Here is a 23,716-nt window from a genome sequence, read left to right as displayed (position 1 = left end):
CGCAGGTTGTTCCAATCAATATCTTAGTACATGGCTCGAAGTATCTTCATAAGTCTAGGCACTTAAATCTCAATATCAGACCTCCAAGTCTTATAGTCAAAGGCATTTATCATTAGGAATCAATAAATATCAATGTTACTTTCTGGGTATACAAGGCAAGATGTTGGCCAGTGTAGCCTGTCTAGCTTGTCTGCTTGTGTTCATGATGATTCAATAGAATTTACTACAAACTCAAGAAAGGCCCGTGCTCCCAGTACCGGCTCCCAACTGGATTGTCAGGGCCTAGTAGTCCATCCATCCATGACTGGGGCTGCAAAAGCTGCCCCTCATCCAGCCAGTTCACCAACTGGTCTAGCGCCTGACAGGGTAGACCCCACCATATATCACTGGATGAGCTACTACTCACCTCCAATATAGGACCTTTAGGATATACCACGACGTCTGGCAGTCCCATCATATGAAATCCATCCATGTTTACCTATATACCTGACACGTTGACTTGCCCTACGCCCAGCGAGAGTATAGGCACTTTGCCAGTTCGTCTCAACAATCTATAACAGCTCCTTAAAGACTCACTACCCTGTACTCACCGCTTTGCATCCTCTGGACATTGCTCTCAAGTAATTCTACCTTTCCAATCAAGCTCACAACAAAGGATGAAGCGCTCACGAGAGCTCGAAGAAGAGTTAGATTCCGATTCTGAACAGACGAACCCGGGACCGTCCCTACGTCCAGTGTCAAAAGTGACTCAGCTTGAATTCGCCATCGACGACGAAGAGGATACCATAGCCATGAGATGCAACTTGCCTCCGCACAGAGAGCCTCTGGCCTTCAGGTCCTACGACGAATACGAGGTCCATTACAACAAGTCTCATACTAACAGGTGTCTTGAATGCCACAAGAACTTCCCAAGCGAACATCTGCTCAACGTCCACATTGAAGAATACCACGACCCTTTAGTAACTGTAAAGCGGGAACAAGGCGAGCATACTGTAAGTCCCATAACCTGGCTTTCCATCGACCGCTACGAGTCTGCAACTGACCCTTGCGCTCCAGTACTCGTGCTTTGTCGAGGGATGTGAGCGTAAGTGCATGACACATCAGAAGAGGCGTATGCATCTCATCGACAAGCACATGTATCCAAAGAACTTCTTCTTCGCCGTCACCAGAGACGGTATTGACGGTAGGCGGTCCCTGCTAAATGATGGCAGTCATCATCGCCGCCGGTCATCGACCAACTCGCAAGCTATCAAGAACTCTCGACGTCGCGCTAGTCTCATGGAGGGCGAGAATGTCTCTTCACAGCCGGAGGTCAAATCAAAAGAGTCACCAAAGTCACCAGCGGTGAAGAACGTGGAAAACAAGCAGGAAAAGGACAAGCCAGCGGACACAGAGATGGCAGATCTTACAGGTGCCATGTCGTCACTATCCTTTGTCCCACCGAGTGTCCGGTTTGGACGTGGAAGAGCTGGCTTTTCCAAAAGATGAAGTAAATATGAAGTTTCAGACTGGGTAGGAGTATCAGCACACTTTTGGTAAACACATGATGCGGCCAATGAAAGGATTTTCTACCTCATCGCGTCGATATGTATCGCTTTTGCCTCGAATCGTTATCGATGCGTATTGATGAATTATTTATACGCCCAACGCCGTCTCTTCCTTTGAACTTGCAGGTGTTTCCTCCATCTAGGTCGCCTTCATATTCGCGCTTGTCGTGTCTAGTCGCTTGATGCGCAGCCTCTGCAACCGCAGCTGACGCACTCAATGTCTTCGTCACCCTTAATCTCCGCCCGTGGAACACGGCAGATGCATGTGCTGTTGAAATTTGTCTCCTTTGTCTGGATGCAGCGCAGACAGCATAGCTAGGCAGGGTCAGCATGTATGCCTCATAAGACAAACGGCGGGTGGGACACTAACCTTTTCATATCCTTGTTTCTTCCACTTCGCAATCAACATCGCGTCCGCGTAGCCGTTTTTCAGCAACCAATCGTACAGCTTCTTGCTAATCGCCTCCTTCTCGTAGTATAACTCATATACGTATCGGCTGCGTTGATGCGAGATCTGGAAGATTTCCCACTGCGCTTGGTGCCTAGGACCTGATGGCGGCGGCTTGTTCTGGGCATCCTTCATCTTGTTGGAGAAGATGAGCAAGTCATTCTCAATGTCCTCAAAGCCATCAGGCGGGGGTTTTCGTTTGGACGAGTGTCGAATAGCGGGCATCTTGGGTTATGCGTTGGCTTGCTGAATTTGTTGTTATTCTTTCTGAGGTTGTGTTCCTGTCGCAACGAGAAATGACGTTAGAAAGTTGCTAGCTACTGAAACTGACTTAGCCTCCAGCGCCTAATCGATAGTGGAGGCGACTGCTGTCCGACCCAGTAAGAGAAACACCAGCAAACTCCCGAAAGAAGAGATGAAGGGCAAATTACACGTATTTAGGTACTTAAAATAATACAAGAGCTCTTATTCCTCCTTCTTTCAAAATCTTCCCATAACAGTTATAAATTATGAACGAGATTCCAGATGTCTTACTGGGCTAATCTTTTTCCGGGCCGTCGGCCATACTTAGTTGTTAGAGAGCCTATGGGACACAATAGGTACCTAGGCAACGACGAACTGGAACACGGCTTTAATGGCTCTTTTGGTTCTCTCCCCAATAATCGCTTATCAATAAAAAACATCAATGCAAAACAGGTCCTTATGAGGTTATTGGACAACCTCAGACTTCCTGATGCTTTGTTTCCCGTGTACTTCGGCTTCAGGCATCTTCCTCCGTTGTGCTTGCCGCTGACGAAAAGCAGACCTATGAGTGGAAGATAGGCTTCGTGGCGGTGCATTGGCGTGTGGCGTGTCCTCACGTGACCGTATCACCACGGTGCTTTCGTGCATCTCCCGTCGGCTTCGGGAATCTGGGAAACGTCAGAGCAGATTGGTTTCCAACGTCAAGAGAGCATTGATTGCCCACCATGGCCATTACGCCGACCCAGTTTGCTAAGAAGACGGCGCAGTGTGAGTCTCGGTGTATTGAACTGCTTTTTTAAACCTTACTGATGCCCTGAACAGCGGCCAATTGGTCTGATGCCAAGCGACGAGTGCTCTCCTCCTACCGAGAATGGATTCGAGCTGTATGTTTTGCAAAACCCAAGACACATTCTCTTGGATCACGATATTCCTAATCTTCATGTGGCTTTCGACGAAGCTTGGCTAGTGGATTTGCGACCGATCACCTGCTGATCAACCAGATATAGGCCCCCGAAGTCCAAACCATGTACAACATGCCCATGCCCGTCTCCGCCATCCGAACCCGTATGCGGCAAGAATTCGAACGACAACGATTTGTGAACAAGCTCTCTGTTGTAGACGTTCTTCTCTTCAAGTCCCACGCCGAGTACCAGGTGCGCTCGAACTCCACAGCTGGAATGAATTGATGTACAGGGGGGTTTTATGCTGACCTCATGAACACAGGAGACAATGAACTTCTGGAAGCAGACCAATCACATCATGGCCTACTTCAAGGAGGAGAACTTCCGAGGTGACAAGCGACTACCATCCAGCTTTATGACTGGCTTCCTCGAGGTGAGCATCGAACTACATGGCGCTCTGTTGAGGATGAGGCTAACAGGGTGCATAGGGTCGCAACTAGCAACAAGGGGTTGTGTATATATCTCATTGAAAGGGATTCCTCAAAACGCCTCTATTTCCATCATGATCCATGTGAATGCAAACACTTTTAAGTCCTGAGCACATGATTTTGGGCTCATCGGTCAATCCCCTGCTCTGCGTTGTAGGCCTCCCTCTTGGTCCAGAACTCATCGGCGACTACATCACATACTTCTTGAATGTCGACCAACCCCTTCTTGAGAGCGTCAACTGCAGTTCCACCTGAATACTTGTTAATAAGTACAACCCCGTGAGGCATTGCGTGTACGTACTGTAGGTCTGAATGCGAATGTTCATCTTGGGCTCTGAGGGATGGGGGATAGAGTAAGCGCAGAACTCAACATCGGGGCTGTCATGTGTTAGTTGGGCTTCGTAGGACATGCTAGGAATACAAACTTTTTCATGATGATATATCTCAACGCGTTTCCGAGTGTATGGCCTTCATCAGTGAACTCAAAGGAGGCAGCAGTGTCTGTTGAGCCAGGAAGCTAGTGATGTGTCAGTCAATATCACGTTGTGTCACCACTCTTTTTGTGCTTACGATTCGGACTCTCTGGGGCTCAGTTTCCTCCTCTTCTTCCTCATCCTCGACAGCCTCGTCATTCACCGCAGGCTGCGCGGAGACTGGGGCGTCTTCCATGTTGGTATCCTCAACCTGTGGCTGCTCTTCCTTCTTAGTTCGCGCAGGCATTTTGTCGCTTGTAAGAAGTAAAATTGTAAACGGTGGAAAGCCCTTTTCTGACTCTGATTCCTTTTGCGCCCGGGTCTGAAAGTATGGATCTGCCGTGACTAAAGGAGATATCAAGCCGTCTCTTTCACTGAGAATTGTTTCTTGGAAATTTTTGGTGAGGCTGAGATGTGGCGCAACGTGGGGCATCTCGATTTAGAAAATAGTCTTGTCTCCTGATTGGCTCGGTTTAAGTTTGTTCTGCTCACTTATTCATCGTGTTCTATCTCGCATAACTCGATAGGAACATGAGTCTCTTGCAAAGTGTACTGCATATAGTATGGAGTCTAGGCTTGTTTATGTCTTATCCATAATTTATAAGGTGTCAAGTCAGAACAATTAAGCCGCTGCTGATCTGTATTCGACTTGGCATGACCTTTCTTGACCTTTTCCAGGCTGGTCTCTATAAACCACTAAGGTAAGATAGGATCGTATAGGATTCGCCAATACTTCCTTGGAACTAGTTAGTATATAAAATGCGATTTACGCATTGAATACTCTACTCAGTTTGCGCTCTGATCGATTTGTAGTCTAGATGTCATGGCCACGGGTTTCATCGTCCGCCGAATCTTAACATAGCGAGCAAGTTGGGTGATTGTTGGATGATCCCCATTCCTGTCCATTGTTGCTAATCTGATAGCATAACACCAAGCACTAATCTTATCATGACTGCATTGCATATCTAGCTAAGGTGCTTCTGTTAGATTAATGTCGTTCTAACCTGCCTACCCTACATCATGGGTAACTCCGATCGCATTGTCATCACAGCAGCATATTGTCCATAAAGTTATTACATGTCATGCGAAATCGCTGGGAAAGGGAATGGGGGTCCTTGTGGTATATTCGGGGTGTTTCTTGTCTGTAAACCAGTATCTATGCGGTCAAGTGTACGTCGAACAATATTTTCCTGATGTCCCGTCCTAGCGACCAGTCGACGGTGGCAAGTTCATAGTTCGGAAGTATGCATACAGTCTACTAAGTGATATAAATGTAACCTGCCGATGTCATTCATAGTATACGTAGACTATGATATCGTGCATCAATCCTACGCTACACACAAGCCTCATCTACTAGACATCATCAAAGTAGTGCGACCAACATGAGATTACCAAAAGGTAGACGTGCTAAATATAGGCCGCCCTGATTAGGTCGGGAGGACTGAATAAAGGGCTGATGTCGCCTACTACGTATGCTCGTTCACCAACACTATTAGAGCGGTATGGTGGAAGTCAGCACCTTCGATCGAGCACCGCTTCAGAGCGAGAGCGCATGAAGTTACGCGACTTACAATACACTTATATATGCAAGGGCGCAGGCACAGCCTTTTCACCGTAACTCACATCGTAACAGCATCATCTGCGTTACATCGGTAGTCAAACCCAAGTTGACATCGTCCGTGCTCGCATAGAAGTAATACCCACCGCATACGGAGCATAGTTCCAACTCATAGAACGTTGTGGTAGTGGCAGTTTGTTTCGGCGAGCTTCAAGGACCCCCCAGTATATCGCTTGCAACTCGTAATATAGTGCAAACATCAATGTTTTAAATAGCAACTCCTGGTCATTCTCTGAGGTCCATATTAGGTACGACCTCGCCTGGTTGTCGAAAGAACCTCACGAGAGAACCATACAGCCCTTCAGCCGCCTGACATAAGCAAGACTGCCCAGTGGATGGATGGCAGAAGATGACAAGTACGTACTCCGTATAGTGGAGGGATAAGTTGAGATGATGGCTAAACCACATAAGGTATTGACACGGATTAGCTCTGGTCATGTTTGAGGGTAATAGTGATGAACCAATCAAAGGCCATTCCATGGACAATTCGAAACATGTGCAAACGACGGCGCCCAGAAGAGGGTGGCTGCAGAACGAATTGGGCATTTGTGCGGCGTTGCGTTGCAGTAGCGTGAGGTGTGTGGTGTCAGCGCAGGTGGAGGAAACCCTCCACAAAGCTGCTAACCTGAGACAACGTCTCAGGTGAGATGAGGTTCGACGAACGAACGACGACACCACAGTCCCAACACAGCCGCTGCTGAATGAGAGTTGCAATTGCAATTGCCCAGAGTTCCAGCGGGCATAGCCCTGAGAAACAGAAACGGATGCTGAAGGCGAGGCAGAAGCGAGAGTAGGAAGGGAGAAAAACCTGATTAATAAGTCCTTTACAAGGCATTCTAGAGGATGGGTTAAAAGCCTTCGTGGCTAGCTACTTTCTGGCTAAAACAACCAAAAGCCACCTGAGGCGTTGGCGGCGGGAGATGTGCGGCGCCTTTTCTTTTTTTCCATCTGGCAAGGGTCATGGCGTTGACCTTTTTTTTTTTTTTTTTCCTGTATCGGACTCTTGCTACCTATCCAAGTACCATGAGTCGTTAGCCTTAGGTCCCATTGTGAACCAACTCTATTGTGAAGAGTTTCTTTCTTCATTCACATGCGTGAGGGAGATCAAATGAATGTGGACTATTGATGCCGATAAAAATGATGAGTCTGTCACAAGTGGTTGGCCAGGATCAAGACGAGAGGACCGATCAGAGACAGGGGCATAATACGTACAAGGATCGTCGTCATAAAGGCGGAAATGGAGCGCTGTCGATGCAAGTGAGACTCTTGAATGTTTACACCAACGTGATATGGCGGGGGTCAGATATTGGATGTTGTGTTACGAAATTGAACTTTTCCCAAAAATACTTAAGTCCAGTTGTGGTATCGATCATGCCAGATTGATTTCTGCAGTCACAATTCTTTGACAACGAAGGGTTCCAGTCGAGTTTCTCAGCCTTGGAGGAAAAGATTGTCAGTTTTGTTAGTGTGTAAGTGGTGACTTTTTTCTCAGACATGATTGATGGACATCAGAACGTATGCAGATCATTTCAGAAAATCGCAACAGGGAGTGTAAATAATGAAGATCATGATATTTCGAAAGAACGTGCTGAAGCAGCAAGACTATTTGTTACACACTGAGACAGTTGGAGATAATCACTGTACCTTTCATCAGCCCATCATTCACAAACTTCCTCTTGTTATTCTGACTTATAAAAGCGAAACTATTGCCTTCTGGTGCACGGTAAGCGGGGGCTCAAAGGAGGGGAGGGGGGGCTCAACTGTAAACGACGGTCCGAAACAATTGCAAGAACATATAAAGACGAATGGACACTCCTTTGTTTCCAAACCTCTCTCCATGACCCCATTGATATCAACAGCCAAACATCCTCGCAGTGATGGCATTCTCCTATCAACTTGTCCAGAAGCCCTTGTGGTTCCTAGCATAGCAGCTGGTATGGAGGTTTGCTGTATTATCCAGGTGTACAATATCCATCAAAGGATCGTCAGGGCCCTAAGGTTGTTTGGGGGTTCCGGGGCGAGTGAGGGGCAAGTTTCAGCGTGTGAGAGAGAGTGCGCAAGTTGAGATGGTGGGGAGACGACAGGACGTATCATTGAAAGTGGGTTCTTTGGGGGATGCACCGAAGATTAATAAGGTGCCAGGTGTTTTTGGTGAAGTACCCAGTAAAGAGCCAGGGTCGATGTCAATGGCCACGAGGCAGTCATGGCACTCCAAGATTTCTTTGATATGAGGATGTTGGTTTTGCCTCGGAATGCCTTCTCCTAGCCATGGGATAAATCGAACTTTGGCAAGGGCGACCCATGTACCCGAGCCCCATTGAGGAAGGCCCCCGATCTCACCTGCCTACGGTACATGCATGGCATTTTTGACTTCCGTGGGTAGGTGAGGTTGAGTTGAGCTTGCCGAAAGGTAAAGGTACATACAAACCTAGATGGGATGAGAGTTCGTAGCTGCGATAGGTACCAGGTATTCTCACCTATCACTTGCCAGTAAACGAGAATCGTCAAAACCTCTCATCAGCAACAATGTCGAATCGTCCAATGAACCCCCCTTTTTCATACTCCTTTAGTGGCCTTGGTTTGCTGATGACAGGTAAAGGGCAAGCTATCATTGGCCACTATTTGATGGTCTGTCAATCTTTCTTTCCATGGACATTAAAACTAAACTTCCTCGTGGACCGCTGACGAAACAAGTTGCATCGTTCTTCAGATGACCGGCTCTGGCCCATCCCGAACCACCAACCAGCGGCCTTGAGACCGCTAGCGTACCAGCGCCATGGGGTTAACTAGCGGCGAGCATCAATAAAGCCTTCTGAACAAGGCGCTGATACTGGCTGTTACAGGAATGAGATGGAATGGTTTTCAGATTCTAGATATCCCTGGAGGTCCTTCCACACCACTTCCCCCGTCCCAGTAAGACCATGAAGCTGCCACCGGAAACACGGTACGACAGGTGATGGCACGGCTCACAGCGAATTTGTCCTCATTAGTGATCTGAGACCTGCGTTATAAACCCAACACACTGCTTCTCAACAGCCAAGTGCTTATCTGAGTGTCCGAGATCGACACAAGATGTATATCAAGGCTGAGGAGCGGTCAAGTCGATTTTAATCTTCAACCCAGGGGTCAGGCGAAGCTGTATAGACCAAAAAAAAAAAAAAAAAAAAAAAAAAAAAAAAAAAAAAAAAAAAAAAAAGAGAGAGAGGGAGAGAGAGAGAGCGTCTGAATGGAGTATTAGTCAGTCGTCAGTCAAACGAATTTGGGATCAACGAGTGGAAATAAGGAACGACACATGATGGAGCCAGATACTCCATCATGCTCGGTACATTGGAGCCAAAGGACATCACATGCTGGTTGAATGGAAAATCACAGCAGCACATCACGGCCAATATAACAATTACACACAACTCGTGCGCATATGAGGTTCATGGCCGACAATTCGAACAGGGATCTGCGACCAAGCAGCAGCAACTGGGGCCACGTCGAAGGGTTTGCTAGTATTATCAATATCAAACCGCCAGCAACGGTGGGAGCAAAATTTATGTCAACGAGGTCAACAACGAGTGGCCGACGGTTGGCTTGGGTCGCGTGCATCCAGCAGCAGGATTCAGGTGAGGACCACCCCGGACCCTGGTTCGCCATGCCTCGTGTGCTGTTTCCTTGAGGACGTTTGTCGGCCTGTCAATTTGCCAGTTCTATCTAGGTATGTAGGCCTCGGATAGCTACCATTGTCTTATTCTTGTCTTGTTGGTCGGTATGATTCGATCTCTACGAACCGACAAGATAGGTAGCTCTGGAATAGGGGCCTTTGCACCGCTCTCTGTTACGTTTAATAAATGCGTAGGCAAGCTGGTAGTTCATCCTTTCTCAGGCTTTGGATTGGTGCTGGATAGTCTCACCCCCCTCGACAGACTCAAGACATGTAGCCAACCAGGCGCACCCCAGTCATTTTCTATTCTTTCGATCGCATCCTTGTCCCTTGGCTCGTCTCGCCGGGTTGGATCCATTGCTTCAAGATACGAACCAGGCGTCGTGCTTTGTGTCACTTTTCTCCGTATCCCCCTTCATAAAATACATGGCACCAAATAAAACATCGCCAGGTCCCCAACTGACCCCTCATTGACGATCTGGTGAACCTTTGCTGTTATTCCTTCTTCGCTGTTGTCGAGAGATTTCGGCTCCTTCCTTCGACATTGCGTCCTTCTCCCACCTCCATCTCCGAGAGCTTGACTTTGATTGATACGTGCAACCGGGACTGCGACTATCTGTGATTGCTCGCTGCCACTCCTGTACTATTGCTACCGCCGGCACCAACGCCTCTCCCTCGTCACATTTACAGTCGGCTGTGAGAATCTCTTCATTCGCTGATCCATTGCGTCTGGCCCACGGTCTTGCATATTTACGTTGTTGGCTAGCCGCTTGAACTGCCTGCACCGTCAGTACTTACAGGCCTAATCACACAGTCAGCCTATATCGACAAGAGAGGATCTTTGTCGATTTGTATTTGGATCTGGATCTGGGTTTCTCTCGCTGTAACAGATTGGCACAGTTATCAGGGACGTCCCTCCAGAAGGACAGTCGCCAAGAGGTCGCGCTACTGCATCTCCAATTGACGGAAAAAGCAATTCTGTGCAGGTGGTCGTTTCCCGCTACGACGACCTACTACAACGACCAACTGAATTCGGGAACCAACTAAAACCAACTGAGTTGAGCGAAACCACGCGAAACACGGGCCTGCCGGGCTGGAGCCAACATCCCAACCCAACCCACCCCGTACCGAATTTGATAAAACAAGTCGCCAGTCGATCGACCGAGGCCACTCTGACGCCCCTGGCTTTTCCCTCCTTCGATTAATCATTTACTCGCAACTGCAACGAGGAGAGGAAATAACAACCGGGTTATCTCTTCTTCTATCCTTCTCGGTTCGTCATCTTCATTTTTTCCCCTTGTTCCCTTCTGAATCCCCCCCCCTCTCTCTACCTCCCATCTTGCATGCAGAACAAGGGAAAGCAGATTGGATCTTGCTTCATTTGCTGCTTGCTCTGCTCTGTCACATCTCGCACAGAGCTGAACCGCCCGCTTTGAGCTTGGACCCAAGTCAGAGCGCGCAGGGCAAAAAAGAAGAGCGAGCCGTCGTCGAACCATCCACCACCAACGGACCAACCAGCTTCTATATCTGGTCTCTGTCGCCTGAGCTGAGCTATCGATATTATTATTCCTTCCAGCCCATCTCAGCCCCAGCCCAGCCCATCTCAGCCCCAGCCCAGCCCAGCCCAGCCTCCCTTTGTGTGGTTCTGGTTCTGGTTCTAGTTCTGAACGTTCTTCTGGCTCTTCTTGTCCTTCTTGTCCGTCACTCCTGCGACAAGACTCACCCAAAGTCGAATCGAATCGTGTGCTGACTCGAGTCGGCCACGTTCACGATCGTTTCCATTCCTGTCTCACTTCACATTTACGGTCGTCTCCGACCGATTCGTTTCGATCCGTTTTGCTGTCTCTGCTGTACTCGCTAGTCAATACAAGAAAGGAAACCTCTAACTCGCGAGAACCTAGACCCAGAAAAACCCAGGTACTCGGCTCACTCTGGCTCGCTGACTGGCCTTGCCTATTCCCTCCTGCTTCTCCTTGCAGCTCTCCCGTTCCCGCTCTTGTCTCCTTACAACACGAACCACCTGTCGCCATTTCCCACAACCCTGCACTCGCACTCTTTTCATTATGAGTGCTGCAATTGCAATGGCTCCCTCTCCCGCTCCTCACGAAAGGTTCTCCAACCCCGAACTACCCGCTCCCTCTACTTCGGCTGCCACCGTTGGAACTTCCCCGTCTGCACAACGGTCTTCTCTCAACCTTTCGACATCGCATGCGACAACCCAATCTTCCACCAGCAGCAGCCCTAAAGCTGCGGGCCAGGGTGCCAAATCATCACCCTCCAGCGCGTAAGTACATTTTCAATCAATTGACCAAGTCGTCGCCATCAATTGATCACTCCCTTACTGACCTGCCCTTGCAGTTCACGATCAGCCGGCGCGCCCCCTAGAATTATCGTCAAGAAGGAGCCTGCCTCTCCCAGCATGACCCATACGCGACCTCGACCACGCAAACTTGACCTGTCCAAGAATACACCCAAATCTAACCAACCAACTTCGGCACGGCCCATGACAGCCCGTGACGGCCTTGCTATCCAAGAAGTTGGTATCGCCTGCCTGTCTCCTGGCTTTGTCACCCAAGACCCTGTTATGAAGGAGCAGCTGCAGCGAAGCATGTCAGTCCGAGAACAACAACGACACATCATCGAAGCTAGACTTCACCAGCAGTCTGCCAAGGGAGACGGTCCCGATAAAGATCCCGTGTCACAGTTCGCCGCCAAGACACCCGGCATGTCGAGAAGAAATAAGGCCCCTGGCCTCTCCATCGTTGCGCCCTCTCATGAGCAATTTGCCAACGAGAGAGTTATCCAGTCTGCGCCTCTTGGCCACAGCTTTACAGGACGTCAACATCCTGCTCCCATGACCCGTCACATCACCAACCAGCCTTCCAACCTTTCGAGTACTTCTCATATCCACCACATTCCTGCTACCCAAACGGCCAACCGATTACCGCCTATCAGCGATGTATTTGGCCAAGGCCTGTCAGCGCATCCCGACAATGCTCCTCAGCCTCAGTCTCTCTACCCTAGTGGTCCCAGCTCTCGTGGACCGATGACATCCCCTGGCCACCCTCCACCTCCACAGGCCCCTACGCCTGGACGAGGTCGTGAGTACAGATCTGCTGAGGAAGCGCAACAGGAGCTTGCTGGTGGGCGACCCGAACTCCTCCCTAAGCTTGTTCACTATGGTGGACACCAGCCCCCGACACCCCCTTCCCCAGCTCCCGGCAGTCGACCTGTGGATGCTTCACGAAGCGCTAGCACCAGCAGGCGAAGGACACGCGCTGAATATGAGGATGGCAGCCCACCCCTGGGCCATGGACCTGCTCCCACTCGTCGTGGGCCCTTTGGTGCCGGACGGGATAGCCCAGAAACTCAGCGAGCCAAGAAGGAAGAGTTCATCCGATTATGCGAACGCGCGTGGGATCTATTTCACTCGTGAAACCTCAAAGACAAGAATCAACAATAATCTTTACTACAACGACCAGCTCGCTTTGGTCATATTCTTAGCCTAACAATCAAGGCGTTATTTCTGTTTATTACTTCAACCATCTTACTGTGTGGCATACGTCCAGATCGGCTTTAAAAGGTTGGATGATTCGGTGGTTCACGGAATTGGAGGTTCACTGGGTGGACATAATGTTTTTCATCTTGACGACGCTATGAATACTGTCCGTCAATATTCCGAATGTTTGGAGGCAACAATCTTACACACCAACAATCTACTCCTCGATTCAAAGCACCATCCACTTGTCGATTGACTGGGGTGTAGTGGTTGTTGATCAGGGACTCTACTATTCTTGATGTAATTGCAACGGATGCTTCGCAACATCGGGACTGGGACAAGACAGACATCCGGCTGTGGCTCTCTATTTTATTTTTTTATTCTCGTCTTTTATTTGGTTATTGGAAATCGCTTGGTCTGGTGGGCTGCCAGAACCCGGGTATGAGCAAGACGAAGGGGGGTGATTATCTTTTTCTTCTTGCATACTTATGTCGTTTTTGGCCAGGAATTGGCCCGGATTTGCTTGGATCTATTATTGGCGACGGTTTTTGTAGACCTCGCGTGGTGTACGGATTTGGAAATAGGGTGAAGTTTCAAATAGGATTGACATAACTGTTAAGGCGATACTTGGCTCACAAGTCTCTGTAGTTTCCTTTGTGACATAAATAATCCATTCCTTGAAACACAGGCAATCTGGTTACAAAACTATGTTCCTATATATCAGGAGTGGTCCGAATATACAACACGCAAATAATATGTATATTGAATAGACGTAGAACCTCTACAAAGAAGCCCTCTTCTTCTATTCATTTCCTTGGTTATATCCGCCCCATCAAGGACTACAGTTTGCTGGGTGTTGCCTTGGGAAACCCAAACTTTGAGATATCATCAGTCGTCTTCCCATCCAATGCAAGCTCAGCAGTAACTCGACCGATAGCGGGAGCAAACTTGAAGGCATGTGCGTTACCGAGAGCGAGAATAACATCCTTGTGCTTCTCTAACTCGCTGATGATAAACTGTCGATCAGGCGTGATTGTGTATTGGCAGGTGACGGTTCTCAACTCATCGCCTCGCTTGGGAATAAGCCTATCCAGAAATCCGTTGAGCTCGTTGCTCAATCTCTCCGAGGGCCGCCATGTACGCTCTTCAGGATTCATGTCGTTTCTTCCAGCGTCTTGACCAGCCTTGAGCGCGGGTTCGCCGTAGAGAGGAAAGCCATAGAACCACTTCTCACCTCCCCAGATCCAAACGGGGAACTTGTCGTTTGCAAACTGTGCTTCGTGCTCGCGAGAGGGCTTGAAGTAGGTTACCTGCTCCTGCATGACGGTGATGGGGAGCTCAACGCCGAGTGGCTTGAGGAGCTTGTTCGTCCATGCATCAGCAGCAATGATGACCTTGCGAGCGTGATAGACACCTTGAGAAGTCTCAATCGTTACGCCGCCGCTGGGTTGGGGCGTCACAGCCTCGACGCGTGTGTTCTCCTTGAGGACGGCGCCGTTGAAGCGAGCCTGGAACTGGAGCGTCATGACGGCCTTTGCGGCGTGAACAATGCCCGAATCAGGGGTGAAGACGGTATCAACGCCCTGAGGAACATTGAACCCAGGCCATCTTTTGTTGGTCTCCTCGGGCGTGAGAACCTCATAGAGGACGCCGTTGGCATCGAGACTAGTAGTAAAGTCACTCGATGGCGTTGGCCCCTTCTGTGGGAGAAAGACGACACCTCCCGTGATAGTCAGCATCTTCATTCCCGACCGCCTCTCCAGCTCCGCCCAGTCTTTATAAGCTGACCGAGCGAGGGCGACGAACTCAGGAGCCCCATATGAGGTTCTGACAATACGTGAAGTATCGTGCGAAGCGCCGCGAACGTGGCCCAGTTCGAATTGCTCGAAGCCAACAACTTTGGCGCCTTTGATGGAAGCTTGATAAGCTGCGGCGCTGCCAAGGGCACCGAGACCAACTACGGCGACGTCGTATTGTTCCATCGTCTATGTTTATGAGAGAGTGTATGTATAAGCAAAGTGTGAGGATGATGAGCTTGAACTCAGTACGGGTTGATGATGGGGTGATATATAGGTATTTATCATGTCCCGAGCCTGGGCCTTTGACTGCCCATCTGAGGTACAGCCAGCATTATCAGTTACATTGTGAGCTAGGTATTACATTTGGTTACCATGCTGTGTCACTGCTGAGCGACAATATGACGGTAATTGGGTTTGGGGGGTTTGTACCAAGACTCGGAACATGCTCCCGCAACGTCCCCCGCGAATTACACCGGATAGGCTATCCGATTCACGATATCAACACTTGTGGGTATAGTCAGAACAGACAGATCTGAATAGTTCATGACGAATCATGTCACCGGCTACTTGTGCCGATAGTCAGGACTGTGCTGAAATCTGAGGATGCTTTGAGAGGCGGAAACCTGCCACTCTCATCACAATCTAGTCACAGGGACTGAAGCTCTCCCAACGATGTGTGACGCCAGTAATTGAACCAACAGACAAAAAATCTTGGATATGTGCTCTTGGCATCTTTGTGCTGACATGAGAACAACCTCTTGTCTATTCTGCTTTGCTTGATATTTCTTGGGCGTCAACGACAGGAGTATATCATCTACGCCTCTTTTCTTCTTGGCCTCTGGGGACAGACAAATCCAAAACCAGATGTCTTTGGAACTGAACTTCCTGTCTGCTCGGCTTTAGACCTCTTGGCCTACCAAAGGCCTCTCTCTTCCCATGATTCATACCCATTCGTGTTTGCCCGGCACCGTCCTGCCCTGCCTTATCTTTACCATGGCGCGCTGTGTCTTGAAGATGCAGCCTCCTGTAACACAAAAATGGTCTTGAAGGGTAAATAGACTGAGCCTCCCCATTCCATCGACCCGACCCCTGGGCAATAAGCAAGCCCTGCTGTCCTTTCTCATAAATGCAAGGAACCGCCACCCTGCCAGGACATGATACGCTTGAAAATGATATAAAAAAAGACGATGTTTCTGTTTACAATGCGCCCAACACCATTGCTCGATTAAAATAACAAAAGAAATAGTCCAAACGATGGGTTGTCGAATCATCAGTGGCTTGACATGGCTTGCTTCGCCAAACGCAGCCATCAACGCCAACCCGCTATTTCCGCCTCCCGATATTGGTCATCCTTCTAGAAGTCCCTTTCGTGGTTGGACCGTTACCGGAGGCCCAACTCGAGTCGATTACTCATCGAGTTTGAATCGCTCGAGTTCAGAGGTCCCCAAATTGACCATCACCCTCACCATCACCATCATCATAGACCCTCTTCACCAGCCTTGCATAGCTTGATCTCACGTACCCATTCTGACTTAAGGACCTGAGCGGCCGTCAAGCGTCGAGTCGGGTGGGGGTCGAGAACCGAGTAGATGACATTGCGGCATCGCGCCTTGTACAGAGTTAGCACGGGATGCACAGTACCTTGGGCCCTTATCACATTGAACGGACTTACCCGATGAAGAGATTCGATGGGGCCGTAGCCCTCCTCATCACGGCGACCCTCTAAATAACGGGCGTAGAACTCATCATCATCCTTCTTGGCCAGTCGCCAAAGGTGTCGCCCTGTCCGCATTGCCATAAAGATGACACCGCAAGCCCACACATCTACAGCTCTGGCGTCGAACTCCTTATCCGTGTATTCCTCGGGGGCAATGTAGGGAGCAGAACCACACAGGCCAGATACCATATGCGCGTCCGTCTCCCAAGCCATTCGGAAACACTCTCCGTTGCCAAAATCCGTAATTTTGAGGGCGCCACGGGTCGTCAGGAGCAAGTTTTCTGGCTTCAGATCACGGTGCGCTACACCCATCTCATGAAGATATTCGACACCTCGCATCATCTGCTTGAAGAAACAGTCGGCTTCTTGTACCTCGAGCTTCCCACTTGAGAGAACGAGAGTGTACAAATCTCCTCCAGCGCAGAATTCCATGACTTCGCAGTAGTCGCCCTTGGCATCCTTAAGCAAATCGAGTGTGTGAATAACGTTGGGATGTCGAAGCGAGGACGATATGCAGAATTCGGCTGTGAGTCGCTTGCTATACTTCTTCTCTGTCTCCTCTGGTCGGCGTCGGAACTCCTTGACAGCAAAGAGCTTTTCATTGCTGCCACCAATCTTCTTGTGGGAGATTCGAACAATGCCAAAAGCACCACGACCGACCACTTCCTGGCATTTGCCGTATTTCTCGACCAGGGTTGTCGTTGCGCTGGGTCCACCTTTTCTATCGCCAGCTTCTTCTTTTTCTTGCTGTAGTGTATCCACCCAATTTGAAACGAGCGATAGATCGTGCTCGGCGGCTGCATCCTGTTTCTTGCCGATGATCGCTCTCCACATATCCGAGAGCTTTTCCTGACGTCGACTAGATTTTAGATGATGCTCATGGCCACCTTGTGCTTCCGGATTTAGAACAAATCGTTGAGAGGGTTCCTTGCCACTGGTCGATTTCGTAGCGGGTTTGGCTGGTGTCGTGGCCTTGTCAGTCGGTTTGTGCGAAGCCTTGTCGCTACCCTTCTCGGTGGACGAAGTCTTTGCCGCGGGTGTAGAGGTGCCGTTTGTGGAAGAAGCCCGCGGGCGATTAGGTAAATCGACAGTCGAAGGGGCGGGAGTCGGAACTCTTGACGTATCCTTGGATGAGAACATGCGGGTGAGACGGTTCTTTACTGAGGCTGTTGGCTTGAGATGCGTGTCTGAGGGAGGGTTTCCATTATCAGTGGTTGCACCATTCTGTGGTGCTAGACCAGGGGACTTCTTGACGCCATCCTGAGACTTAACCGAGGATGGTTTCGAGCTCGATGCGGAGGGCGGTTTTGGGGAACCAGATGCAGTGGGCATTTTTGGAAGTGAATACGAGACAAGAGTCACTGTCTCGGGTATTGGTGAGGGTAGTTAAGGCGAAGAGTCGAGAAAACAAAGTGACTGTAGAATATGCGACGACTTGGTGCGACACCAGAAACGGGCGTCAGTGAGCACGACTCGAATAAGGGTTTGTTGCGCAACGGATAAGTCTAGAAGCAACGGTTCAGTTGGCAGGCAACCGAAGCCAGCGCACAGCAGTAAGCCAGGTAACAACAGAAATGCCGAACGCAGAAGCGCGAGATTTTAGTTTCTGGTCAAATGGCGCAGCGCAGCGCAGAACAAGATTGACGAGTGATCAAAAACAGGACAGTGGGGGATTATCTGAGTTGTCTTTGGGTCACCGATCTTGGCGGGGGGTGGAGATGAGGCGAAGCAAAAGGTGAGCGGCAAAACGTATTGGACTGAAATGTATGTACTGCAGTGTAGGTATCGGATTGGAGGTGGTGATAGTGGCTAAAAAGCCCGTACCTCAAGAGTGGCGGGTTCTGTTCTGTTCCGCTCTGTTGTTTGGTGGGACCGATGTAATTGATTGAAAGTCCCGAACAATACCGACAAAGAGCTTATTCCGAGGTAGAGCTATCGAGCTAAGAAGTAGCAAGAAGACAGCAACAGCAAAAAGGAAAAACCTCGAATAAAAAGAGGACACTCCGAGGTGGTGCTCAAAGCCGTAAGTGAACTCTTTCTTGGCTGATGATGATGCCGAACGCCAAGACAAGGCGGATGCAGGTCACGGAAGGATGTCGGCTTCTAGGGACCACTATTTGTCGCGAAGAAAGGTACTGAACTGGAGCTCGTACGGAGCAACCTGTAGCAAACCTGGGTCACGATGACGAGAGGATAGAGGTAATTTCGAATTCAACAGCCCAGCTCCTCGTGCACTGCAAGTTGGACGCAATATTCTCTCTCGCCCTTCCCAGTGGCAGCGCTCGCTATAGAACAAACGCCTATAGGCGTTGATGGGCTCTGAAGCCCGTGCAGCTATACCAACGACAAAAGATGAGGGGAGCGAGCAATCTTTGTCGTAGCTGCTAAACAAAGCAGAACAAGAACAAAGAGGAGGACAGGAGCCAGGGTGAGACAGAGAGGAAGGGTAGAGAAGAGCAGTGGAAGGTGAAAAGAAGTAATGGTGGGAAAAAAGAGAAGCGGGAATTTTTAAGACGACGGAAGGCAAGAAGAAATAGTGAGTGAGGGTTTTGAGTAGCCTACCTCTTCAACGGCCTAGGCCTAGGCAAGGTCAGGTCAGGTAAGGGAAGGTAAGGGAAGGAAGGGAATTATTAAACAAGGCTAACTTGTTGAGCAGTGAAGAGTTCGAACGATCTGTCCCAAATTAAAATTCCCAGATGCAGTGACTGAATGACAGACAGTACTGGCGAGTACTTTACGAAGTGTGATGTATATTATGAAGGCGCATGTACCTGAAAGGTTAATCCGAAGGCAGGTAGGCAGGTACTTGTTAGCATGGATGGAACCGCTGTAAGAACGAAAAAATTATAGCTCCGTCTTTCTGTAATTTGCCTAGCATTTACAAGGACTCGCTCCTGGAGAAATGGAGCAAGATTGGATGCCACAAGGACCAGCGGCTGTTAACCATTTATCAAGCATTGCATTGCCCATCACCAAGTCTCTCTCAAGAAGCATATTCGTAAGTGCCAGTAATTCGGAAGCTACCTAACTACTAAGGTAGACATCAACATCAGACTCCTACATAGAAGCCATATAGCCGGAGCGGCGCCGGCATCATATGGTTTTGGTTATGGGTCTCCTTGATCATGCATTCCCATATATTACCAGTTCCAGACTACATCAGGTTCTTCATCGGCCAATTCATACCTCAGTCAGTTTCTTGCTGAATGTCAGTTTCATCATGCCCTATAATCCACGTTCGGAGGTACAGTGCATTGGCCCCCCGGTGCAGAGGAACAAAAGCGCTTCTCCTGCTTAAGCAAGGAGGGCCGGAGGCTGCACTGGCGGTGGTCAGAAGGACATGTTTCCGTACTAAAACACGACAGCTCTGCTGGTCGATCACCCAATCCGCTGTTTCAAACATCTCTCGTCTATGTCACTCAATTATTTCCGACATCTGCCACAGCAGTCAAGGGTTTTCTGGGCGTCTGTGTGAGCCCTGGCCCTCACCAGAAAGATCCATCATGAAAGGAGGTGCCACCAGCGCTATTCCGCGGAGGGAGTAGGCTACCTCAAGGTAGTCATGATGTAGCGTCATGAGTTCCAGGTACCAGAAAGGGAATTCTCACTCAAGCTCGATGCCACTCTGGACGACAGCAAGACCCGCTCCATCAGGTCTCTTGTGAACTGGGCCAAGACGGCACAGTACATCGAGCCGGGAACCATCAAGCCCCGCCTGTCATGCAACAGGGGCACACATGAAGTACGTTTTGGTACGGGGTACCCTTCTCTACCTCTCATTGAACCTCTATCTGTCTTTCATCTAGTTATCACCGAAAAAAGGACCACGGACCTCCAAAATACAGCCAAGCTTTGCGGCGGAGACACCCCTGCAACATGGGGACGTGCTTCCATGTATTACTCCCCGACAGAACGCTTCTACCTATTACTGCATGCTCATATTCGATATCATATCAGCTGCAATTGCATGTTGTCCAACGCACATGAACCCAGACAGACGCTGTGACGTAGAGCAGCGAGCCAATCAGGGATACCGAGGTGAGCATCTAAATGTATGACGGCAGATCTGTGAGCCTTGTGCCGCACCGCACCGGCAAGCAGAGATCCGGTCCTCTACAATATACGACAGAATCAATAACGACTCAAGACGAGGTGCGAAGTATGGGTCAAACCACACGATAGGACGTGGTGACTGTTTCGGCATGGCGGTGCAAGGCATTACATTGCATTGCATCGCATCGCATGGCATTATGTACAGAGGCGAGACACTAGACAAAGTTCTTGTCCCCCAGCCGCGCGGTACTGATCTGTTTGTGGTATAACGAGGCGGCGGCGGAGGGGCACTAGGGCTTGGTTCACCCAGACCTCACTGATGCTTGGTTTCCTACGTTCCATTAATTCTTCGAGCATGTTTGAAGCAGCACTGGGGAACAGTTGCCGCATTTCTATCCGTGCCCGTACCGCCAGATTCAACGTTAGCGCTAATGAATAACACCAGCTCAAAGCAGAGCCGATGCACTTCAGCGGTCGATGCGGTGTGGTGCGGTGCATCCCTGCGGGTACCCTCAGGGGGTTGACTGGCCGCCGTTGCGTCTCTCTAAAAGCTTCCCACGATTCGAAAATGGGTATTGTCTACCTAGCAATGGCTGGGCTAGAATGCACCCTGGTAGCAAAAGGAAAACCTGCCGCGGTTAGAAGTTTTAACGGCCATGTCGTTGATATGCGCGAGTCAAAGGGTGCTTTGTACGACAAAACTAGGTAGGAGATCTCGGAAAGTAGGCGTGGATGCGGTAGGTAAGGTAGTGTTTGTATCACGTCCTCGACCTACCTGGCTTGGAAAGCTACCGCCTCCACTGCCACCTACCTACGTACCTATTGACATGTGCCATGGATGGTTTGGCTGACCAAGCTCTGGGAGTGGTTTTGATTTCCAGCTTGTTCGAGGCTTATCCGAACCTCACACAAGCCGAAATCAACGTGACATTCATCAGTCATGGAATATTCCAGTTGTAACATGAATCTGCCTTTAAAAATGGAGAGTCGTGATATTTTCCTCCCGATAACGTGACAAGAAGGCCAGCCTGGTCTGCTCAAGCCTTTTTGTATTTGATATTTTGTTGGATACGTGCCCTCGACCTCGTGCTGACCCCAGCCAACTAAGGTAACCCCACTAAGGTAACCTAACGTTTAGCAGAAATGCCAAGAAATGGCGCATGGGCAGGGACAGAGATCCGGCTAGACAGGGATGTCGGAATTGTGGAGGTGATGGCAGCGCTAGTTGAAATGTGCCTTTGAGAAACTTCTTGGTCCAAGACTTGCAAGCAGTTCTGTTTGAGACTCTTAATTATTACCTCGCTAATGATGAAACATTTGTTAGTAATGATGGAAAGAGAGAGAGAAATATCTGGTGATATATGTAGGTGGGTAGGATCGTCGATTCTCGAGCAACATCCCATACCTTAGTCAAGAATCAATCTTTCAAGGAAAGGTATCCTGTTAACCCGCCAAGACACGTGTTCGTGGTATCGAATTTTCATAAACATGGCCAGCGATCAGTACATCGAAACCAATAGTTCGTGTGTGAAATCTCAGATATAGTCTCTTGTCAGTGGTAACGTTTCGGCTCCATTTTGCCTCTAATTTCTCATTAAGACTATAAAGCCATGTGCTTTCGCACTCTCCCGAGGCTTCATTTTGAGCATGGGATTTTAGGTCCCTAGGGTATGTACTTGGTGCTCCATGCCCACCTTGAAGATAGCTGGCAGGTCATTGGCTGGCCCTACAGCATTGGCATCAGCTTGTTGTAGAACCCTGCAAATGTACCTGGGTGAAGAAGAATACGAGTATATCATGATTATCATGAATTGGCCTGTCGTTTTAGACACTGATAGGATCGTATGCAACGCTGTGCGTACTGATCGGCATTCAGGAAATGCATTGTAGGTAAGTAGGTAAGATACTAAAGAACTTCATCGTCAAAGAGGCCAAACACCGGGCCGGGAAATCTTTCTCTGCACAGCTCCCGTCGAGTATGAATAAATACCTACCTTCCTAGGTACATGTAAGGTAGGAAAGTTGGCTGCATCCAATTCGAATACGGGAAGGGAAGAAAAGATCCAGCTCAGAGCTACATACCTTACAGTCACAAGTCGCTTCTTCCACATCGGTGGTGGCTGCCTCGAGAAAAGGTAGGTACTTCGTCCACATCCTTAGAAAGAACACAACCTTGGAAACCTTCGGAAGGCACCCATTTACATGAAGTAGGTAGGTAAGTCAGATCCAGTGATAGGTACCTTAGGGTAGATGAGGTAGCGTCGCTTCAAAACGAGTCCTGTAACGTTGTTCCTCTCTTTGTACGGGCCCTTACAACCGGGCTAGCTTGGCATTGAGACGCATCTGTATCAAATATGTACGTCCAATATGTCCAATATCCCTTACAGTTTCATTAGAGACCAACGAGAAACAGCGACTGATAAGCTGTTGGTGTACGTTTTGTCCTTGTGGCATGCGTCGCAGCTACTAACATGAGCAATCGTGCTAGCAATAGCAACAACAACAACACCACCAAGTTGAAGGAAACAGGAGGCCAAAGTCACCCCTCAACGAATCGATTCCCTTTGTACTGGATTCTCGATATCAATTGAAGTACACTATGAGGTATTTCCACACATCCGCACAAAATGTGACAAAGCGGCGTGGCCTGCTGAGCTGCTGCCGCTGCCGCTGCCGCTCTTCTCTTGTTTGGATCTCTCCAAATACGATGCCTGCTGCACAAGGTAGGTAGGCATCCTTTCCTATGTCCTGTTCACGCATATGCACCCTTCTGTCAACCCCCAGAATTACTCGAGGAATCCTCTCTCCCTGACACTACGGTCTGGGGCTCTTTCGTCCCCACCAGCCCTCAATTGAGCTAGCTCTGACAGCCAACACATCTGGGCTTTCTTTCTGTGAGATTTGTTCAGAAAGAAGAGGCCTCCAGATTGCTCGAAACCGTGCCCCGCTCGCTTAATCCACCAAGCTTCAAGGGTTGAGTTACGCAAAAGGGTTGACTCTTCCGAATGCTTCTTCCGACCTTGACATCCTATCCGCCTCAGCTACCCGGAAATACTAGGTAATATATTCCGACCAGGTCAATCAAGTCAACATGCCGATTCGTTGAACTCCAGCTTGGTGTCCACCCAGCTCGCTGGGCAGCTGGGTAATGCTCACTCGGCAATCCTCGGGTTCACGTCTGGCCTAGGTATTGTTGAAGCTTTTGCACTGAGCAGGGCTGCCGACTTTCTTGCATGCAACCATCACGAATTACACAGCTTGATCGGCATGGTGGCATTCA

At 49.3% G+C, this 23,716-nt stretch overlaps 9 protein-coding genes across 15 annotated transcripts; 5 read left to right on the top strand and 4 right to left on the bottom strand.

Annotated features, from left to right (window-relative positions):
- Nucleotides 1-289: 289 nt before the first annotated feature.
- On the top strand, nucleotides 290-1,727 carry FOIG_12143 (uncharacterized protein). Of its 2 annotated transcripts, XM_031212903.1 has the most exons (3): nucleotides 290-620; nucleotides 682-992; nucleotides 1,057-1,727. In XM_031212903.1, the coding sequence occupies exons 2-3, from the start codon at nucleotides 792-794 to the stop codon at nucleotides 1,486-1,488; spliced, it is 633 nt and encodes a 210-aa protein (XP_031057199.1). In that variant the 5' UTR covers nucleotides 290-620; nucleotides 682-791; the 3' UTR covers nucleotides 1,489-1,727. The 2 variants fall into 2 exon arrangements, with proteins under 2 accessions (XP_031057199.1, XP_031057198.1); XM_031212902.1 differs by having other exon boundaries at nucleotides 290-992.
- On the bottom strand, nucleotides 347-2,541 carry FOIG_12142 (uncharacterized protein). 4 transcript variants are annotated; one of them, XM_031212901.1, is made up of 4 exons: nucleotides 1,918-2,289; nucleotides 1,573-1,862; nucleotides 785-1,508; nucleotides 435-725 (listed from the first exon to the last, which is right to left on the bottom strand). In XM_031212901.1, the coding sequence occupies exons 1-2, from the start codon at nucleotides 2,218-2,220 to the stop codon at nucleotides 1,719-1,721; spliced, it is 447 nt and encodes a 148-aa protein (XP_031057197.1). In that variant the 5' UTR covers nucleotides 2,221-2,289; the 3' UTR covers nucleotides 435-725; nucleotides 785-1,508; nucleotides 1,573-1,718. The 4 variants fall into 4 exon arrangements, with proteins under 4 accessions (XP_031057195.1, XP_031057194.1, XP_031057197.1 ...); XM_031212899.1 differs by having other exon boundaries at nucleotides 347-1,508; nucleotides 1,918-2,541; XM_031212900.1 differs by having other exon boundaries at nucleotides 785-1,862; nucleotides 1,918-2,306.
- A 62-nt stretch (nucleotides 2,542-2,603) lies between these two features.
- On the top strand, nucleotides 2,604-4,118 carry FOIG_12141 (NADH-ubiquinone oxidoreductase 14.8 kDa subunit). The gene is made up of 5 exons (XM_031212897.1): nucleotides 2,604-3,006; nucleotides 3,061-3,122; nucleotides 3,246-3,392; nucleotides 3,463-3,573; nucleotides 3,629-4,118. Exons 1-5 carry the CDS (start codon nucleotides 2,964-2,966, stop codon nucleotides 3,638-3,640), a joined length of 375 nt encoding a protein of 124 aa, XP_031057193.1. The 5' UTR covers nucleotides 2,604-2,963; the 3' UTR covers nucleotides 3,641-4,118.
- Nucleotides 3,526-4,529, bottom strand: FOIG_12140 (DNA-directed RNA polymerase I and III subunit RPAC2). The gene is made up of 4 exons (XM_031212896.1): nucleotides 4,199-4,529; nucleotides 4,054-4,145; nucleotides 3,930-4,006; nucleotides 3,526-3,879 (listed from the first exon to the last, which is right to left on the bottom strand). The coding sequence occupies exons 1-4, from the start codon at nucleotides 4,346-4,348 to the stop codon at nucleotides 3,755-3,757; spliced, it is 444 nt and encodes a 147-aa protein (XP_031057192.1). The 5' UTR covers nucleotides 4,349-4,529; the 3' UTR covers nucleotides 3,526-3,754.
- A 2,327-nt stretch (nucleotides 4,530-6,856) lies between these two features.
- FOIG_12139 (uncharacterized protein) lies at nucleotides 6,857-9,383 on the top strand (the record flags this gene model as incomplete). The annotated part of the gene is made up of 5 exons (XM_031212895.1): nucleotides 6,857-6,976; nucleotides 7,112-7,188; nucleotides 7,418-7,442; nucleotides 7,986-8,098; nucleotides 9,167-9,383. 5 exons carry the CDS (start codon nucleotides 6,857-6,859, stop codon nucleotides 9,381-9,383), a joined length of 552 nt encoding a protein of 183 aa, XP_031057191.1.
- Nucleotides 9,384-9,761: 378 nt separating this feature from the next.
- FOIG_12138 (uncharacterized protein) lies at nucleotides 9,762-13,678 on the top strand. 2 transcript variants are annotated; one of them, XM_031212894.1, is made up of 3 exons: nucleotides 9,762-10,641; nucleotides 11,270-11,652; nucleotides 11,727-13,678. In XM_031212894.1, exons 2-3 carry the CDS (start codon nucleotides 11,432-11,434, stop codon nucleotides 12,802-12,804), a joined length of 1,299 nt encoding a protein of 432 aa, XP_031057190.1. In that variant the 5' UTR covers nucleotides 9,762-10,641; nucleotides 11,270-11,431; the 3' UTR covers nucleotides 12,805-13,678. The 2 variants fall into 2 exon arrangements, with proteins under 2 accessions (XP_031057190.1, XP_031057189.1); XM_031212893.1 differs by having other exon boundaries at nucleotides 9,762-11,652.
- A 1-nt stretch (nucleotide 13,679) lies between these two features.
- FOIG_12137 (sarcosine oxidase) lies at nucleotides 13,680-14,849 on the bottom strand (the record flags this gene model as incomplete). Its single annotated transcript, XM_031212892.1, has 1 exon — nucleotides 13,680-14,849. One exon carries the CDS (start codon nucleotides 14,847-14,849, stop codon nucleotides 13,707-13,709), a length of 1,143 nt encoding a protein of 380 aa, XP_031057188.1. The 3' UTR covers nucleotides 13,680-13,706.
- Nucleotides 14,850-14,852: 3 nt separating this feature from the next.
- FOIG_12136 (HAL protein kinase) lies at nucleotides 14,853-19,008 on the bottom strand. The gene is made up of 2 exons (XM_031212891.1): nucleotides 16,339-19,008; nucleotides 14,853-16,275 (listed from the first exon to the last, which is right to left on the bottom strand). Exons 1-2 carry the CDS (start codon nucleotides 17,713-17,715, stop codon nucleotides 16,144-16,146), a joined length of 1,509 nt encoding a protein of 502 aa, XP_031057187.1. The 5' UTR covers nucleotides 17,716-19,008; the 3' UTR covers nucleotides 14,853-16,143.
- Nucleotides 19,009-19,509: 501 nt separating this feature from the next.
- On the top strand, nucleotides 19,510-21,443 carry FOIG_12135 (uncharacterized protein). Of its 2 annotated transcripts, XM_031212890.1 has the most exons (3): nucleotides 19,549-20,277; nucleotides 20,341-20,421; nucleotides 20,531-21,443. In XM_031212890.1, exon 1 carries the CDS (start codon nucleotides 19,590-19,592, stop codon nucleotides 19,926-19,928), a length of 339 nt encoding a protein of 112 aa, XP_031057186.1. In that variant the 5' UTR covers nucleotides 19,549-19,589; the 3' UTR covers nucleotides 19,929-20,277; nucleotides 20,341-20,421; nucleotides 20,531-21,443. The 2 variants fall into 2 exon arrangements, with proteins under 2 accessions (XP_031057185.1, XP_031057186.1); XM_031212889.1 differs by having other exon boundaries at nucleotides 19,510-20,421.
- Nucleotides 21,444-23,716: the final 2,273 nt, after the last annotated feature.

Source organism: Fusarium odoratissimum (genome assembly GCF_000260195.1).
Source record: "Fusarium odoratissimum NRRL 54006 unplaced genomic scaffold supercont1.25, whole genome shotgun sequence".
NCBI lineage: Eukaryota > Fungi > Ascomycota > Sordariomycetes > Hypocreales > Nectriaceae > Fusarium > Fusarium odoratissimum.
This window is presented reverse-complemented; position numbering and strand designations above follow the sequence as displayed.